This window comes from Canis lupus, chromosome 28 (genome assembly GCF_011100685.1).
Source record: "Canis lupus familiaris isolate Mischka breed German Shepherd chromosome 28, alternate assembly UU_Cfam_GSD_1.0, whole genome shotgun sequence".
Lineage (NCBI taxonomy): Eukaryota > Metazoa > Chordata > Mammalia > Carnivora > Canidae > Canis > Canis lupus.
In genome coordinates, this window is record NC_049249.1 from 8,049,685 (window position 1) to 8,067,912 (window position 18,228).

Here is an 18,228-nt window from a genome sequence, read left to right on the forward strand (position 1 = left end):
CCTTGCTGGAGTTATAATTTTCAAAAATCATTCTTGGAAAGACCAAGAAAACCGGTAGGTTGACTAGTCAGGTCACACCACAATCTCTGTTACTTGAGTTTCTCTCCTTTGGTTGTTTTCTTCCTGAGTGCCTGGACAGTATCACAGTCTAAACTAGCTGTTTTCCATACTTTAAGTTCACTGTTGCCAGACTTCAAAAATAGAGAATTATTGATGGATGGTGTGATTTAAAAAAAAAATTTTTTCTCATGATCCCATTGAGACTTTAAATAACATCTCTGAAATTTACTTTAAAAAATATATCGTGCCAAATTCACTTTCTCTCCAAATATGTATATACATCTGTGTGTGCATCTGTGTGTGTATATAAATTCTTTTTTTTCTTATTGAACCATTTGTGAGTCAGTTGCAGACATCGTGACACTTTACCCTGAAATGTTTCAGTATGTATCTCCTAAGAATAAGGGTGGCATTTGCCCACATAAACACAACATGATGATCACCCTGAGGAAATTTAACGCTGGTACAGTACGATGTCCCAATATAGAATATTTATTCAAATCATTCCAATTTCCCCAATAAACGACCTTTATAGCTTTTCTACCCCTCTGATTCAGGATCTAATTAAGGATCACCCCTGGCATTTGTCAAGGATTTTTAATCTCTTTAAATCTGGAATAGCTCTTCAACCTTTTCGTGTCTTTCTGAATATTGCTATTTTTTAGTCTAGGCCAGTTCTTCTGTGGGCAAGCCCTCAATGTGGATTTTCCCAGTAGTTTTTTAATTACCAAATTCAGGGTAAATATATTTTTTTAAGATTTTATTTATTCATGAGAGAGAGAGAGAGAGAGAGAGAGAGAGGCTCCATGGAGGGAGCCCGATGCAGGACTCGATCCCCGGACTCCAGGATCATGTCCTGGGCCAAAGGCAGGCGCTAAATCACTGAGCCACCCAGGGATCCTCAGGGTAAACATTTTTGGTGGGAATTCATGGATGATGCCCTTCTCAGAACATCAGGAGGCCTGTGATAACAATTTGTCCCATTATTTATGAGGTTTAGTTAAATTATTTATGGGCAATATCCAGGAGATCTCTTTATGTAAAGGAACATTTTCTCCTTTGTATTAATAAGTAATCCATGAGGTATTATTTTGAGACTAGGTGTATTTCTAACTCCCCAGAAATCTTTCTTAAATGATTTTTTAAACCTAAGGGAATTAAAGACACCATTCTTTTCTGACTGGAATTAAGCTTCAATTAATTTTTTTAAATCTCCAGTGCTGACACAGAGGAGGTATTTAAATATGTGCTAAAATTATGATCAATTATAATTTTGCTCAGACATAGTCTGATTGTTCCCTAACGAGCATTTGGTTTATCAGACTTGTCCATGACCTGTTACCATCTCCTCTACTCCCTAAAGTTCTGATCTTTCTGAAATAAGATGAAACTTCTCTACTAAGGCTGCCACACAATGTCTGATTTCTTCCTTTCTTAAAACTATTTATTCATTCCATATTTCTTTTTTTCCCACTCTCCCTCACCCCTCCATTGGAATGAAATAGAATAGAATAACAAAGTCTTCACATGACCTGTGTAGGCCTTTGGCCTCAGCCTCCCTCCATCACTTTCTCTTTTTTCTTTCTTTCTTTTTTTTTATTAAAGATTTTATCTATTCATGAGAGACACACAGAGGCAGAGACATAGGCAGAGGGAGAAGAAGGCTCTCCATGGGGAACCCAATGCAGGACTCCATCCCAGGACCCTGGGATCACGCCCTGAGCCGAAGGCAGATGCTCAACCACTGAGCCACCCAGGTGTCCCGTCATCACTTCCTCCTGCTACCTTTTATTTTCTAGGGCTTCCTCAAACAGAAAGACTTAAAGGAAGACAGGGCACCAAAGACTGAGGCCCCCACTTACAGAAAGCTGAGACCTAACCATTAACAAATGGGAAGTTTAACCTAAAATTTATGTCCCTGCCTTGGAGGAGGAAAGAAAGATCACTTTATAATCATTCTTATTTTGGTTCCTCAATTTTTTTTTAAGATTTTATTTATTTACTCATGAGACACTGAGAGAGAGACAGAGACATAGGCAGCGGGAGAAGCAGGCTCCTCACAGGGAGCCCAATGCGGGACTCAATCCCCGGACCGGGATCATGCCCTGAGCCAAAGGCAGACACTCAACTGCTGAGCCACCCAGGTGTCCTGGTTCCTGGAAATTCTTAATAAACATTTTCCATGCAAATGATCTGTGGGCCTTCAACTGGTTTGTTACATGTTCTGGGAGTCACAGCACAGGCCAGTGCCAGCAGCTCCAGGGAGCCTAAAGATTTTAAACTTAAAGATGCAAAGGATGAACCAAACTTCCTCATTTAAATAATTCAGTCATTTTATGCATTCAACAAATTAGGTTTTTTAAAGAATTTTTTAAAGAGCATATTCTCTTGTTCTAAATCTAAAAAATCAGTCCCAATATGTTACTTTCAACATTTCACAGGCATTAGAGGAGAGGGAGAAGGAAGAAATGGAAAACATCCTCAGAGAATAAAGACTCTATACTGTATGGACTCATGGGTAATCTTTAAGCAGCTAAAATTATGGCATATCCTCTTCCTCCTAGATCCACGTCTCCATTAGCAAAGCTTCATGGATCTTCCATTTTGGAGAGGCACCACTTGGAGTACAGTAAGACTCTACTGCAAGATGAGGTACATGAGCTTTTCTCCAGGGCAGCTCAGAGGCTCTGGATCAAAGCACCAACCCACAGGAAATGCTTAGAAAGAGGATGGCCTTGAGTAATGGCTCAAAGAGTTGGCAGTCCATACCCTTATTGAAATTAATTGCTAGAAATGGCTATTTTACTACAGTTTTGAACAGCCAGGTTGGAAGTTGGTGAGATAGAAAGAGTCATGGAAAGTCACAAAATCTCTGTGAGTCCATGGAGAAAAAAGAAAAAGCTTATGGTGGATGTGAGAGGGCTCTGCGCATCCTCAGGTATATATAAATGGAGAGGGGAGAGGAGGGTACATAGCCAATGATTTTCTTACTCGCGGGGCATGCACTGTGAGGCTTTGTCTGTATCTTTGAGGAAGTCAAGCTTTGGTAGTGGAGGGAAGCGTGAAATCAAGATATAAGACAGAAATAGCTGCCATCAGAGATGCACTGGCAATGCTCTAAGTTTCTAGAAGGAGATGCCACGTTCAGGAGTGCACATGGCATAGGGGAGCAGAGAGGTGGGATCAGGGAGGGCTTTGTGCAGGAAGTGGCTTGAGCTTGGTCTTGAATTCACTTTGATTTGGCCATGTCATGTACTACGAACATTCCACAGGAGGCCGTCATTCTTTTGTCTTTTATCAGTTTTATTTCAGGGGTATAGAGCTTGTGGAAAAGTTGTGGATACATAATTCAGTTATACTTAAAAAAATATCTTGAGAAAATTCCAAACCAAAACTGATTAAAATGAGTCATTATTGGATGGAGGGAAACACTTTTGTCATAGCAGAGAGCTTGTTTAGAATCACACGTGCTCAGTTGGAGAAATAAGCCCTCTGGGGAGTGGAGCTTTTCTCAGCTTCTGTAACAATCTTTTATAAAAGGCTTAAGGAAGGAACATACGGAAATATGTCTAAGTCTAGAGATAACACTAAATTCTCCCAAGTAATGTAAAGCCAAGAGGGGAAAGTAAGGCAGAGTGACCAGGCAGAAATATGGAAAAAGAGAAAAACAACACTTGAGCGTTTTTATTTATTTATTTTTAACTTTTTAAATTTATAATAGTCACAGAGAGAGAGAGAGAGAGGCAGAGCAGAGACACAGGCAGAGGGAGAAGCAGGCTCCATGCACCGGGAGCCCGATGTGGGATTCGATCCCGGGTCTGCAGGATCGTGCCCTGGGCCAAAGGCAGGCGCCAAACCGCTGCGCCACCCAGGGATCCCCCATTTGAGTGTTTTTAATAGACCGTGATTGATGCCATGACCAAGTGCAGGAGAATTTGCGGGCCTAGGGTGCACAGGCTGTTAAAAACAGATCCCGGGCTTCATTTTGCACTTACTGATGGGGCTTTCTGGGATTCTGGCCCAGGAATTTGTATTTTTGTTAAGAATGATAATTCTGGTGTACAGCCAGAACGTCTATGGGTTTATAACATAAAAATAATGATATTATTTGTTCTATGACAATTAAAAGGAGTGGAGTTGAAAGTAATTCAGGAAGATAAGAGTAAACTGTTATTACTAATTTGTTATGAGTCTTTGTTGGGACAATCTTATATTTTTGAGTAAGAATTTTCTCTACTTACATAATCAGTAGTGTCACTGATTATGTGACATCCTAAGCAGGTACTATTGAATATAATTTATTATTTAATTTTATATATACCTACTAAACCAAAATATATTTTAAGAACTTCAACCAAGTGTTTAAATGCTTAACATGATGGGGGTGGGGGGGCAACCTACTAATTGAAGACTTTCAAAGCCTGTAAATAGAGTCGCTAAGCAATATAATCACAGAGTTTTTTATGAGCAGGGAAATGGAACGCTTAAAAAAATGAAATTTTCAGCCTTCAGATGTTCTTTGTACACTTTTGGGAGACAATGTTGTTCTTTTATTTACTTTTTTGTATAAAGAAAATATTTGCATTAAAAGCATTTCAGTAAGGGAAATCCTCATGATTTATATAATAATCTTGACATTTTGTGGTCATTACTCAGACATTTTGTTTACCATGAGGCTTTGAATTAAAGTGTCCTTGTATCCTAGTAGAGTGGGATCCACCGTTCTGAGAATTAAGAACTACCTGTAACCATACAGAAGTTCACTCTTTCACCTGAGTGAACAGGTGGAAAACTGGCTAGTCAAATTTGTAAGAGTATAAATTTTAATGTCATAATAGTATTGTAGAAACAACAAAATATACTGCTCAAGCTTAACCCTGTTACCATTCAAAACACTGCTTTATAGAATTCATGATAATTCTATGTATGCTTTACCACACCAACCCCATCTTATACAAATGAGTGAAGAAGCAATGAAATATCCTGTGTATGGTCACAGCAGCCATAAACACGTTAGCAATCTCTTTGTAGGGTGTCACCAGTACCATGCAGAACACTAGAACAGCCTGTACTTTCTCCTGCCTTACCTCACCTGAAAGCCCTACCCAGGATGAACTGGAGTCATTCCTGCCTATTTTGGGAATTTATATGTTTACTGCCATTTTTATAGTAGGAGATAACAGAGACCCTCGCTGCGGATTAGTGAAACCAGCTGAGCAGGTGGGGGTTCTGCTGAAATGAGCTGGGAAATAGGCCTCCTCTCTCACTCTGGCACACCTGTCCCACCCACCTCAGGTTTTCAGCACAATCCTCAGGAAAACAAATGGAATATTACAAATGTACATGTTTTTAAAATTAATGACTTCATAGTGGTTGTAAAAATTATACTTGCCAATATAAAAACTCAACCATAGGGAAAATTTCAAAAACAAATTTACAAAATTATTTCAAATCCTATCACTCAAAAATAGCTACTTCACTAACACCTGATGAACTTCTTTGCAGCCACCCTATGACTAGACAGGTGGGATAGGAACAATTTTAGAAAAATAGGATCATACTATCCAAGCTTTTTAAGTCAGAGTTCATGTTTTTAAAATCAGCTTTATTGAAGTATAATATGTGTACAATAAACTGCATCCCTTCAATGTGTACAATTCTATAAGTTTATACAATTTTTACACCTAGGAAACCACCACCACAATCAAGATATAGAACATTTTTAATCCCCCCAAACCATTCTTCATGCACCTTTGCAGTGCATTCATCTCTCTGCTCCCAGCCCTAAACAACCATTGAAATGCTTTTAGTCACTATAAATTAGTTTAGATTTTTGTAGATTTTATATAAATGCAATTATACAAGTACTCTTTTGTGCTGGCTTCTTTCACACAAAGCAATAATTTTGAGATGTGTCTGCATTGTATATATCAGTGATTCATTCCTTTTCATTGTTGACTAGTTTTCCATTTATCTTTATGTAATTCTGTTTGAATTCAATGGAAGAAACATTTTGGAACTAGAAAGAATTGCAGAACTTTAGACACTGTGTCTTTAAACAAGAGATACTAGCTCTTTTTAAAACTTTTTATCTAAATTCAATAAATTAACAAATAATGTATTGTTAGTTTCAGAGGTAGAGGTCAGTGATTCATCAGTCTTATATAACACCCAGTGATCATCACATCACATGCCCTCCTTAATGTCCATCACCCAGTTACCCCACTCTCTCCACCCCCTTCTCTCCATTCGACCCTTAGTTTGTTTTCTAAGATTAAGAGCCTCTTATGGTTTGTCTCCCTCTCGGATTTCATCTTGTTTTATTTTTCCCTCTCTTCCCCTAGGATCCTCTGTTGTTGTTGTTGTTGTTTTTTTCTTTTTTTAAGATTTATTTATTTATGAGAGACAGAGAGAGAGAGAGAGAGGCAGAGACACAGGAGGAAGGAGAAGCAAGCTCCATGCCGGGAGCCGGACGCGGGACTCGATCCTGGGACTCCAGGATCGCACCCTGGGCCGAAGGCAGGCGCTAAACCACTGAGCCACCCAGGGATCCCTTTTTTTTTTTTCTTAAAGATTTTATTTATTTATTCATAGAGATGCAGAGAGAGAAAGAGAGGCAGAGACACAGGCAGAGGGAGAAGCAGGCTCCATGCAGAGAGCCTGACGTGGAACTCGATCCAGGGCCTAGGCGGTGCTAAACTGCTGTGCCACTGGGGCTGCCCGGATCCTCTGTTTTGTTTCTTAAATTCCACACATGAGTGAGATCATAATTGTGTTTCTCTGATTGATTGATTTCACCTAGCATAATACCTTCTATTTCCCTCCACATCGTTGCAAATGGCAAGATTTCATTTATTGAGATACTAACTCTTAGAGTCATCTAAAATGAACAAATGACTGTGAAAAATTGTGAAAAACTATAGCTCAGCATTTAGATGTTTGATATTTTTAGACAATATGTGTTAACAGCATTCTATTAACTCACTGCTATGAAACGTTAAGCAATTAAAATACTTCTACTCCTTCCACATCTTTGCCTCTGTTTTGTAAGGTGTTTATTATCATTGGTATTTTTTATCGGTATTTATGAAATTTACACGTTGCTCAATAATTTCCACAATTATTTATCCTTTTTTAAAAAGTTTTTATTTAAATTCCAGTTAGTTCACAAACGGCAAAATATTCAGCTCAGATGTATAATTTAGTGATTCAACACTTACATACAACTCGGGTGCTCATTAGGACAAGTGCATTCCCCATCCCCTACTTCCCCCATGCCCCCACCCCTTGCACCTCCAGGAGCCATCACTTTGCTCCCTGTAGTTAAGAGTGTTTCTTGGTTTGCTTCTTTTTCCCCCCACAGTCGTTTGTTTTGCTTCTTAAATTTCACATATGAGTGAGATCATATGGTATTTTTCTTTGACATATTGCGCTTAGAATAATACTCTCTAGCTCCAACACAATTGTTTATTCTTCTACTTTTAAATGGGCTCAATACTTACAATCAATCCTTCTAAGATGGCTTCTCCATTCCTGTGTGTTTTATTGACTCATGTCTTGATTGATGTGATGATCTTGATTGGCTAGATTTTTGTCAAATTTTTCCAAGAGAGGCTAATCTAAGTACATGCTTAAGAATACCTGTTTGTGGTATCCCTGGGTGGCACAGTGGTTTAGCGCCTGCCTTTGGCCCAGGGCGCGATCCTGGAGACCCGGTATCGAATCCCATGTCGGGCTCCCGGTGCATGGAGCCTGCTTCTCCCTCTGCCTGTGTCTCTGCCTCTCTCTCTCTCTCATGAATAAATAAATACAATCTTAAAAAAATTAAAAAATAAAATTATCAGGTGTATAATTAGTATATCTAATAATTGGATGTACCAGATATTCTTTATTAAAGCTCCTTAATTAATACAAGCAAATTTTAAATCTATTGTTATATTTATAAATGATCCTAGAGAAAACACTTTTATTTACTCCCCAAACTTATACACTGTTTACATGAATGTCTGCTAATACTATTTTTTTTAATTTTTTTAAAATTTATTTATTCATGAGAGACATAGAGAGAGAGAGAGAGAGAGAGAGAGAGAGGCAAAGACACAGGCAGAGGGAGAAGCAGGCTCCATGCAGGGAGCCCATTGCGGGACTCGATCCCGGGTCTCCAGGATCACACCCTGGGCTGAAGGCGACGCTAAACCACTGAGCCACTGAGGTGTCCCTGCTAATACTATTTTTATAGTTTAAATTACCTTACTCAAAGTATAGTAGAGGGGTAACTTAATTCAAGAGAGAAAGCTGAAATGAAAAAGGTGACTGAAAGACCTAGTTTTTCTTTTATGCTAATTATCTTTATTTCCTTAAGCATGATTTGGTTTGTTTGTTGAATCAAAGGCAAATTAATGATTGCGCTTCATTGTGACTTTTTAAAAATAGTCCCATTTATGTGAATTTTTATCTTACAGAGTTTAAATATCTTCCAGAACCTAAATAAACGCCAGTTTGAAACAGTCATTCATTTGTTTGAAGTTGCAATAATAGCAACTGACCTGGCTTTATATTTCAAGTAAGTACAGAATTCCCTTATATTCTGTGTGCTTCTGCCTTACATAAAAGACCCATTGCATTCCGGTTAAAAGGCATTTCTTCACACATACATTTATCCACTTTACTTTTGGATTATCAGTAGAATACCCTCAAGGTATCTGATAGTTTACTAGGCATCTGAAAATATATTTTAGAAAACTAACCCCCTAACGTCAATTAGTTGGTTACCTGAAGAAGTTTGAATTGAAGAATGTACAGCAAGGTTGGTAGATTGCCAGAGGAGTGATGCCACACAGCCTTATGAGGTGATTTTTGTTGTGGTGGATTCATCATGGTTCAGAGTCTGGTATTTAGAGTTGCAGGAGCAGACATTTGATTCTGCTGGAGTCTGGAAGCTAAAAAATCTTGGTGATACTGATGCATATTAACCAAACTCACATAATTCTGAGTTACATACAGCAGAGCACTAGCCTATTTATAATAATAAGAATAATCAAAGAAACCAGATACTCCAAGCTTTTGCCCATTTTCTTGTCAGTGAATTATAAAGTTCTTGGTGAAAATGGATTAGAACAAGGTGAATTAGTTATAATATCCAGCTATTTAATGACTTAGATTGTAGTATCAATACCCAAATATCCGTAACCCAGATTCAACAAATGCTAAGATTTTGCCACACCCATCTGAGATCATTTTTTTTTAATGGAAAAAAAGTAATGCAATTGAGGCATCCCATCACACTCCAAGAAAAGACCCTCCCTTCTCCCTCACAGATACCATTCTTTTTTTTTTTTTAAAGATTTTATTTATTCATGAGAGATACACACACAGAGAGAGAGAGAGAGAGAGAGAGGCAGAGACACAGGCAGAGGGAGAAGCAGGCTCCATGCAGGGAGCCTGACATGGGACTCGATCCCGAGTCTCCAGGATCAGGCCCTGGGCTAAAGGCGGCACTAAACCACTGAGCCACCTGGGCTGCCCCAGATACCATTATTCTGATGTTGATATATACTTGTTCTTTCCATCCATGTTTTTATGTTGTTAAATGTGTTTTCAAATTTTCCATAAATAGTATCATACTGTACATATTTTTCTGCAACTTACTTTTTCATGTAACATTAGGTTTTAAAGATTTACTTTGGTGGTAAATGAAGATCCAGTTCATTAGTTTTATTAACTGTATATTCAACTGTATGAATATGCCATAATGAATTCATAATGAATGATTCTTCTATGAATGGACATTTAGATCGTTTCCAACTTTTCATTTTCGTTGACAATGTTGTATTGTATATCCTTGTATGCATGTGAGAGTTTCTCTAACATACATGGTTAGACATGGGATTGCTTTAGGACTTGCAAATCTTCAGTCTTATACTACATTGCAAAACCGCACTCCTGAGTAGTTTCCCCAACTTAAATTCCCACCAGCGGTGTGCAGGAGTTCCTATTATCCCACATCTGGACTACCCTTTACCTGGGGACACTTGTTTATCTTGTTGAGTGTGAGATGGTATCTTATTGATGTTCAAATTTGTATTTTCTTTTTTGCCAGTGAGGTTGAGCATCTCATGTATTTTAGGTTCTAATTCTTTGCTGGTTTTATGCATTATATCTCATCACAGCCTGTGGCCTTTATGTTTATGTTATGATCTCCTTTGTCACATGTTATTTTTAGTTTCGATGTATTCAAACTTAGGGATTTTTTTTTCCTTTTGTGGCTTGTGCTTTTTCTGTCTTAAATCCTTTCTATACCAAGTTTAACAGCCACTCCCTATTCTCTTATCCCCTGACCCCTTAGATCCACTATGTGGATATCTGATGCAAAGTGGGAACATGAAATCTGAAAAGCACATATTAAAGATACTTTTTATCTCTGGTCTTACATGCTTAAACTGTTGCACAGCCATATCTTTTTTAGGAAGAGAACTATGTTTCAAAAAATTGTTGATGCTTGTGAAAAAATGGAAACTGAAGAAGAGGCCATCAAATATGTAACCATTGATCCAACCAAAAAAGAGGTTATCATGTAAGTAGTCAGAATTTTATTCCTCTTTTGGAAAAAAAAAAAAACCCACCAAAATACTCCTTATTTTGTGTATCTTTCTTCTTAACAATTGTTGTTTTCTCCCAAGGGCAATGATGATGACTGCATGTGACTTGTCAGCTATAACCAAACCCTGGGAGGTACAAAGTCAGGCGAGTACAGTTATGTTTCCTTTTCTGTCATATGCACAGGTACTATCTAGGTCCCATATAAGAGCAAACATGAAGATTCTGGCAATCTCGGAATTTTGTTATAGCTAGCAATTATGTGACTATATATTTTGTAAGCAATTATCTTTCATTATTGTAGAACAAACAATGAATTTATAATTTAAAAAGAAAAAAGAAACTTGAGAAGTTAAGACAAAAATAAAATGTTCCCTGTTGGATTTCTGCTAATGAAGAAAGGCAAATGGCTTTCAAGAGCTCACAAATGTCAGTAAGACAATAGGTCATTTGGTTAGGCCCCAGAACAAGGCAAAGAGAAGGGACCTTAGAAAGAAAATGCTTTCTGCAAGGAATTATTTACCATTGAATATGCTGCAAAAAGTTTATATAAAATTATTAGAAGATAAATCAGCATAAAACAAAGATGAATCATTAGTGCTTTCCTCTATCAAGGGTGGTTTTGCTCCCACAACCCTGCTGTCAATCATTAAAAGACACTGTCTATAGTAAGTTCATGTTTACAGGTGTCTTCTCTAATTCTTTGCCTTGGGGAGTGAGAGTCAGGAGCTACTAGTTTGCTACTTGATTTCTTGCTAACTGGATGAAAGAAGCTTCTCTTTTTTCCTCAGTGAATTCTAGGAAAAACCCAACTTAGAAAAGAGCCAGAATTCACTGGGTTCAACTATAACTGTGGGTTGTATTTGGAAAGATGGAATAATTGGAACCATCAAATTTCAAACCAAACGCTTGTGCTCTTTCCACCCTGATATGCCTATTCTTCCTCCTTTATTCTTTATCTGCACAATTGCCCAGGCAGGAAACCCGGGGCTTTGCATGAAGTTCATCTCCCCATTCCTGTCGTCACACTTGTTATAGCCTCAGGTCAGACTCCCACCCTTCTTCATCAGCACTAGGGTGGCAGGCATCCTCCTAAGTGATCCTCCCTCATCCTTAGCTACCCAGCCCTCCTCTGAGCTGCTGCTGGGATTGTTTATAAATAGAGCTTTGCCCAGCCACTCCTCTGCTTAAAAGCCTTCTAAACTCCCCACAGCCAGAGGTTTTCAAGCTTTCTTTTAAAAAAAGAAGTAAGGTCCATCCTCCACAAAGAGTTGTATACAAAGATCACTTTATATAAAAGAAAAAAGCAAAGTTACTTTAGCTTATTATCTCTCTTGACCCCTACCTGTTTGGCCTGCTAGCGCACTTTAGAACAGTAGGACTGCAGGAATAAGAATCCCTGGTCTAGAGAATCAAACTTCCTAGCAAAGCTTACATGGCCCGTCACTACCTGTTCTTAATGCACACTCACCAGATTATTTCCTGTCACTCTCCTATTCACCACTTCACATTCCAAGCTCTGGACATTCAATTTTATCTCTGCAGGTAGTCTCCCCCTCCTCTTTATCTGAAAAACTACTATTCATCCTTGATACAACATAAATGCAAGCTCCTTTTTCACAAGCTCCTTGATCCACCTCACTTCATTCTACTACTGTTCTAGCACTTTATCCACATAGTTTATATAACCATCTCTACTAGACTGGAAGCATCTTAAAGGAAAAAAATCACATCTTATTCTTCCTGGCAAGCCTGCTTCATGCCAGTATAAGGCAGTTAGTGGGTGTTCAGTAAATTTGATAGATACTGGGTTTTTTAAAGCTATATAAATTTACCTTCAAATATCCTTACACTATAATCAAGTAAAGCTGTGTTCTAATCTAATCTGTGTGCATGTGTGTGTGCATGAAGGTAATATGCTAGACGCTAACAGATAAGCAGCACAAGAGGAGGATGTGTGGGAAGCTTCAGAGCTTGAAGCAAAATGTAACAGAATTAAACATCCTCCCATCTCCCCTTTTCATCGTTGAGAGGTCCTGGCAATACAAATAGGAGATAGGTACTCCCAGAATGGGCCTAGAATGCTGAAGTGGCAAGAGAAATTTCCCTTTCCCATTTAGATATAATCTGTAGGTGATATATTTTTATTTATTTATTTTTAAGATTTATTTATTTGAGAGAGAGAACAGAAGAAGGGGCGGAAGGAGAGAGAGAGAGAGAGAGAGAGAGAATCTCAAGCAGACTCCCTACTGAGCATGAAGCCCAACACGGGGCTTGATCCCATGAATCTGAAATCATGACCTGGGCCAAAATCGAGAATCAGAGGCTTAACTGACTGAGCCACCTAGACACCATCTTTCTAAAACCAAAGAGTATATGGTGTGACAATACCTCAAGCATTAATATAAACGGTATCCCTAAATGTCACTCATAATGGTAAAATACAAATTCTCTATTAATAAGTCACTTTCATGAACCAAATCCTATTCTTATTTGCAGGTGGCACTTTTGGTTGCAAATGAATTTTGGGAACAAGGAGATCTGGAGAGGACTGTGCTGCAACAACAGCCTATTGTAAAGACCTTGACATAAAAATGCACTATTAATTACAAATTATCAATACAAATCATCTCTTTTCCTGAGTCTTAAAAAACTATCCTTAAAGAATTTATTTCTCTTTCTAGCCTATGATGGACAGAAACAAAAGAGATGAACTACCTAAACTTCAAGTTGGATTTATTGATTTTGTTTGTACTTTTGTATATAAGGTAAGTTAAAAAAAAATGATTATATATAATCATTTGAGGATGAGGATTTTTCTTTCAAACTGTTACCAAAATCAAGTCACTGATATGAAAAGCCATGAGTGATAACCTTGATTCTCCAAAATAGTTTGAGGAATTACCCTAATCTCATTCAGAGGTGGAAGAAAAACTAGGAGAACTCAGACATGAGCACATTGTACAGACCAGACTTACTTGGAAAACAGCACCTGTCCTCCCTGTTTCCATGGCACTAAGTTAAACTCATCCTAGCAGCTCTGAGCACTGTAACAATTCTTTACAGCTCCTTCTCTGCATATGAAACGTACTGAAAATCAACTATATGATTTAAACCATTTCTGACCTAAAATTCTCTCTAGGAGTTCTCACGGTTTCATAAAGAAATCACACCAATGCTGAATGGTCTTCAGAACAACAGAGTAGAATGGAAATCCCTAGCTGATGAGTATGATGCAAAGATGAAGGTGCTTGAAGAGGAGGTGAAAAAGCAGGAAGAAGGAAACATGATTGCAAAAGGTTAGAAGGAATCTGTTTCTGCTCCTTGTAAAGTAACAGGAGTCAGGCTGAGCTTAATCTCACATGGCAAAACCATAAGTAAATGCAAACAGGAAATTTGCTTTTCCAAATAAATTGATTAGTGCTTTTCAGATATCTCCACCCCCAAAACAAGATCTTATGAATAATTTCAGGAGGAATTGACTGGTCTAGTTGAAGTAGGAATTGGGGCTAGGCTTCCTCATCCACACTAGTATCTGACTAGAGTACCTCTGTAGAATAATGAGATTTTAGAAACATGAAAGCCAGAACCAGTTGGATCACGGTTAGGTGAGAAAACAATTTTAGTCCTAACATTACACATCAGCTATGAGACTTGGGCAACTTGCTTAACCTCTCTGAGCTCAATATTCCTCTCTACTTAATGAGATTTTGCAGATCTCCCTCCAGCCTCCCTTCCGGATTTAAGGAAGGCCCACATGAAAGCAAAGCTGGCCAGATGAATGGTGTTACTTGACGGGTATTCCAAGACTGTGCCTCAAATGTCCCCATATAGTGCTGTTTTTCTGATGAAACTTCTATTGCTGGGGTCTCTGTTGGGCTTAACATAGTTATCTTCAGAAAACCATTGTTAAGATGTTTAAGATCAATGATGAGTTTATCAGATGACTGAAATGTCATCTTCAAATGGGAATGCTAATGTCATGACGATGTAGGAAAAGATGTTAGGGTTTGAAGCAGATGGTCAAGAAAGGATTCTTGAGACATCTTTGGTGCAAAAATAAAAAGGTGATTTTAATAAAGTGCAGTGACAGGGCTTGTGGGCAGAAAGAGCTGGACTCATGAGGAGTGGCCCATTATATACTTTCAAGTTGGGAGGGGGCTGGGGATAGCATAAGTCTCTGAGGAATTTTGGTAGCAAGGTTTCCAGGACCTTGAGGGGGCTAGCTATTGTTGGGAAAAGGTGATTTATTACCGTCTAATAAAACCTGAGTCATGAGACCCGTCATATGTATATTGGTGGACCATATGCTTGGGGGACAATTGCCAACATGTATCTTGGCAGGTAGAGATAAAGGAGATTTCTAAGGAATCTTTATATGTTAAAGTTAGACTTACAGGATCCTCGAGGTCGGGCTAAGGTTGCCTTTTGCCCTTAGCAAAGTATTAACATGGAGGCGGTTGACTCCCTGGAGGAATGTCACTCTGCCTGTTGCAAGAACTTGTCAATGGGCTGTAGGTAGTAAGGAAATTAATTTTTCTTCTGCCTTTGTTTCCCACATCAATGACTTCATATTTTGTCTTGAGGGTTCAGCACTTAAAAGGTTTTGTAAGAAATTTTTATTGTTTAACCAAGAAATCATCTCTATCTGGAAGAGCTCCGTAAAACAAAAACATACCACATTCCTTTTAGATAGTTCTATTTTGTTTACTGGTATTAAAAAAAAATCATGGTGAGAAAAAGTATTTTGCTTAAAAGGTTAAGGATGTCCTCCAACAGAATAAAAGTAGGAGTTTGACTTCTTCATATCCATTCACCAATGTATTTTTTGGGTGTCTATTCTGTGCAAGGCCCTGTTAGGCAGGGCCTGGGGAAAGTTGGGGTCCTTATCTCAGAGCTTACCACCTGGTAGGGGAGCTAGACAGTAAACCAACAAATGAGCAATCGATTATCTACCTATAATCATGAACAATTGATTATAACTATCAGAGGAAGCATAGGGAAGGCTTTCTGAAGAAGGATGCTTATGCTGAACTCTGAATACAGGAGGCTTTGACTAAGCAAGAAAAGGATGAGGGGTTGGGGAGGAAGCCAAAACTAGAATATGCATGACAGCCTTGATGTGGAAATAAGCCTGACGCAACAGAGGAATGTAGGAACTAGTGTCTCGAGTCTACAGAGCAAGCAGGCAAAGAGTTCCAGATGAAGCTGGTAAGGCAGTGCTGCTGAATAGTGTTGCCTTAAAGGACTTGCTTGGGGATTTGTCCTCTAGAAGAGCAAGGGGGGAGTCATCATGGGGATTTAGAAGGGAAAGCAGTAACCTGATTTGCACTTCAAAAACATAATACAAGTGGTAAATTTTATGATGCAAGTGAAAAGCAAAGGTATTTCTTAGTACAATTAAATTTAATCCTTGTCTCAATTTTATGATGAACAGGCTATCAGGTTAAGTGGCTCCTGACATTTTCTTCTAGTATTCAGTATATTGGATATAGATCTTCTGTCTTTATTTGCATAGAAAATTACTTCTGAAATTTCTTCCTTCTACCCTGAGAAGTCTCTGTGAACTAAGAACATTATTTTGTATCTTTAGGCAACAAGCTTCATGCCTGGCACAAAGCAACAAGTCAGATTTCCAGACTGTGCAATTCAGTGGTTTGCTTGAGAAACAGATGTTAAGTGGTTAATCATTTATAAGATTGTTTTTTAAATGGACCAACTCTGAACATGAATTCAAGTTTTTAAATGGTCAAACACGTAGTACTTGTTTTAAGCTAAAACTATTAACTAGGTAAAAGTTGATACTAACATCATGAGAGTGTTAGAATAAAAACACTGTGTGTCCACTGATTCCCAGTACTACTGCTTTTCTCCTTTTTCCCAGCCACAGAAGATTCAGGAGGTGGTGTTGATGACAAAAAGTCCAAAACCTGTCTCATGTTATAATCCAACTGGTCTAAATTTCAAATATTGTTTCTACTTTCGAAGAAAAAAAGAAGAAACAAAAGAGCTTCAGCAAACTTCATTCAGCACACCATCAACTGAGTAAGAGTATCTCCAGATAGGCTACCCTTGTGACCACCAAAAGAAAATATATTGCTAGCCTGAAAACCCTGAGGGTAAAATAACGTTCCACAAAAGTACGAAATTAGAAGATGAAAATAAGTGCATTTTTGGTGCCAATCTGTTTTAAATTAAAAATATATAATCCTGAAACTAGTCACCAATTCTTTTTTTCAAAGGTTCTTATTAATAGTATTAATAGTATTTCCTAGGGCTACCATAACAAAATATCAGACTGAGTGGTTTAAAGCACAGACATTTATTTTCTCACAATTCTGGAGGCTAGAAGTCCAAGATCAAGGTGTTAGCAGGGTTGGTTTCTATGAGGCCTCTCCCCTTGTAGATGGCCATCTTCTCCCTGTATCTTCGCGGTCTTTCCTTTTGTGTGTCAGTGTCCTAACCTCCCCTTCTTATAAGGACACAGTCATAATGGATTAGGGCCCATTCATGATCTCATTTTACCCTAATTACCTCTTTAAATATTCTATCTTCAAATATAGTCACATTCTGAGGTACTAGGGGGTTAAATTTCCACATGAATTTTGGGTGGAGAGACACAATTCAGCCCGTAACATTAATAATTGTGATTCATACCTCAAATTCCTTCCTAAACTAGAAATCTCTCATCAACACATCTTAAGAATGATAAATACAGTATATAATTTATAACATCTGTAAGCACTATATACAAAGCAAATAACAGGATGTCAAATTTTATTCCATCTGAAATGCTTATCATCTCTTTCCTCTACTTTTTATCCTTGATAATAGAAGGGTGAAGACCATACTGCTTTTGACAGTTTCTAAACTATGTCTATGTCCTACGCCCATCCCTCTCCCCAAGCCTGAAAGCAATTGTTTTACATAAAACTAAGAATATTTTAAAATATTTTATTCTCATTGAAAGAATTATCAGTATATAATGCATTCCCTGGATAATCCTAATGTAAATTAAATCAGATAATAAATGTTATGCATTATTAAGAAGCATGTGATTTGATTATGTAAGAATTTTATTATCAAATGCAGTTTAGAGGAACTTCAACAGAGGTTATTTTTTAAAAATGATTACTAGAACTATCTATCAGGCATTCTAAATATTGATTTGTCAAATCAAGGACAATCAACTACTACTTAATGGTGCACATTTGGACATCAGAGAAATTTAGGATTTCTTCTTTTACTTAATCTATGATCATAGACCAAATAATAATAATTATGCCATAGATTCTGCCACAAATTTTCTTGTCAAAGACATCTAAATATTAATGAATCAGACTGACAAATTATGAACTTCAAATGTTTTGTTATACAGAAGATTTGTTCAGTTTGAAGCGGTCAAGAAAGAATAAAGTCACCATTCATTTTATGTTTACAAGTAAAAATAGTAAGATTTAGAATCATAGGATTGCTATTTTCACATTAGTATGTAAGATCTGTGAGAAGTAAAATTTTTGTCTATTTTTTTGTCCTGATAAGGATTGTTGATTTTTTAATTTAAATTCAACT

At 37.7% G+C, this 18,228-nt stretch overlaps 1 protein-coding gene across 8 annotated transcripts in view; it reads left to right on the top strand.

The window, feature by feature from the left end:
• PDE6C (phosphodiesterase 6C) overlaps positions 1–16,875 on the top strand; it is a 47,841-nt gene extending 30,966 nt beyond the window's left edge. For 3 of the 8 annotated variants that reach the window (XM_038578213.1, XM_038578220.1, XM_038578221.1), the window contains 8 exons: positions 2,625–2,712; positions 8,523–8,623; positions 10,511–10,633; positions 10,740–10,803; positions 13,156–13,230; positions 13,341–13,424; positions 13,799–13,955; positions 16,541–16,875. In XM_038578213.1, the coding sequence (XP_038434141.1) occupies positions 2,625–2,712; positions 8,523–8,623; positions 10,511–10,633; positions 10,740–10,803; positions 13,156–13,230; positions 13,341–13,424; positions 13,799–13,955; positions 16,541–16,602 (754 nt within the window). In that variant the 3' untranslated portion in view covers positions 16,603–16,875. The remainder of the gene's footprint in view (positions 1–2,624; positions 2,713–8,522; positions 8,624–10,510; positions 10,634–10,739; positions 10,804–13,155; positions 13,231–13,340; positions 13,425–13,798; positions 13,956–16,540) is intronic. The other 5 variants (XM_038578214.1, XM_038578216.1, XM_038578217.1 and 2 more) reach the window with 5 other exon arrangements.
• Positions 16,876–18,228: the final 1,353 nt, after the last annotated feature.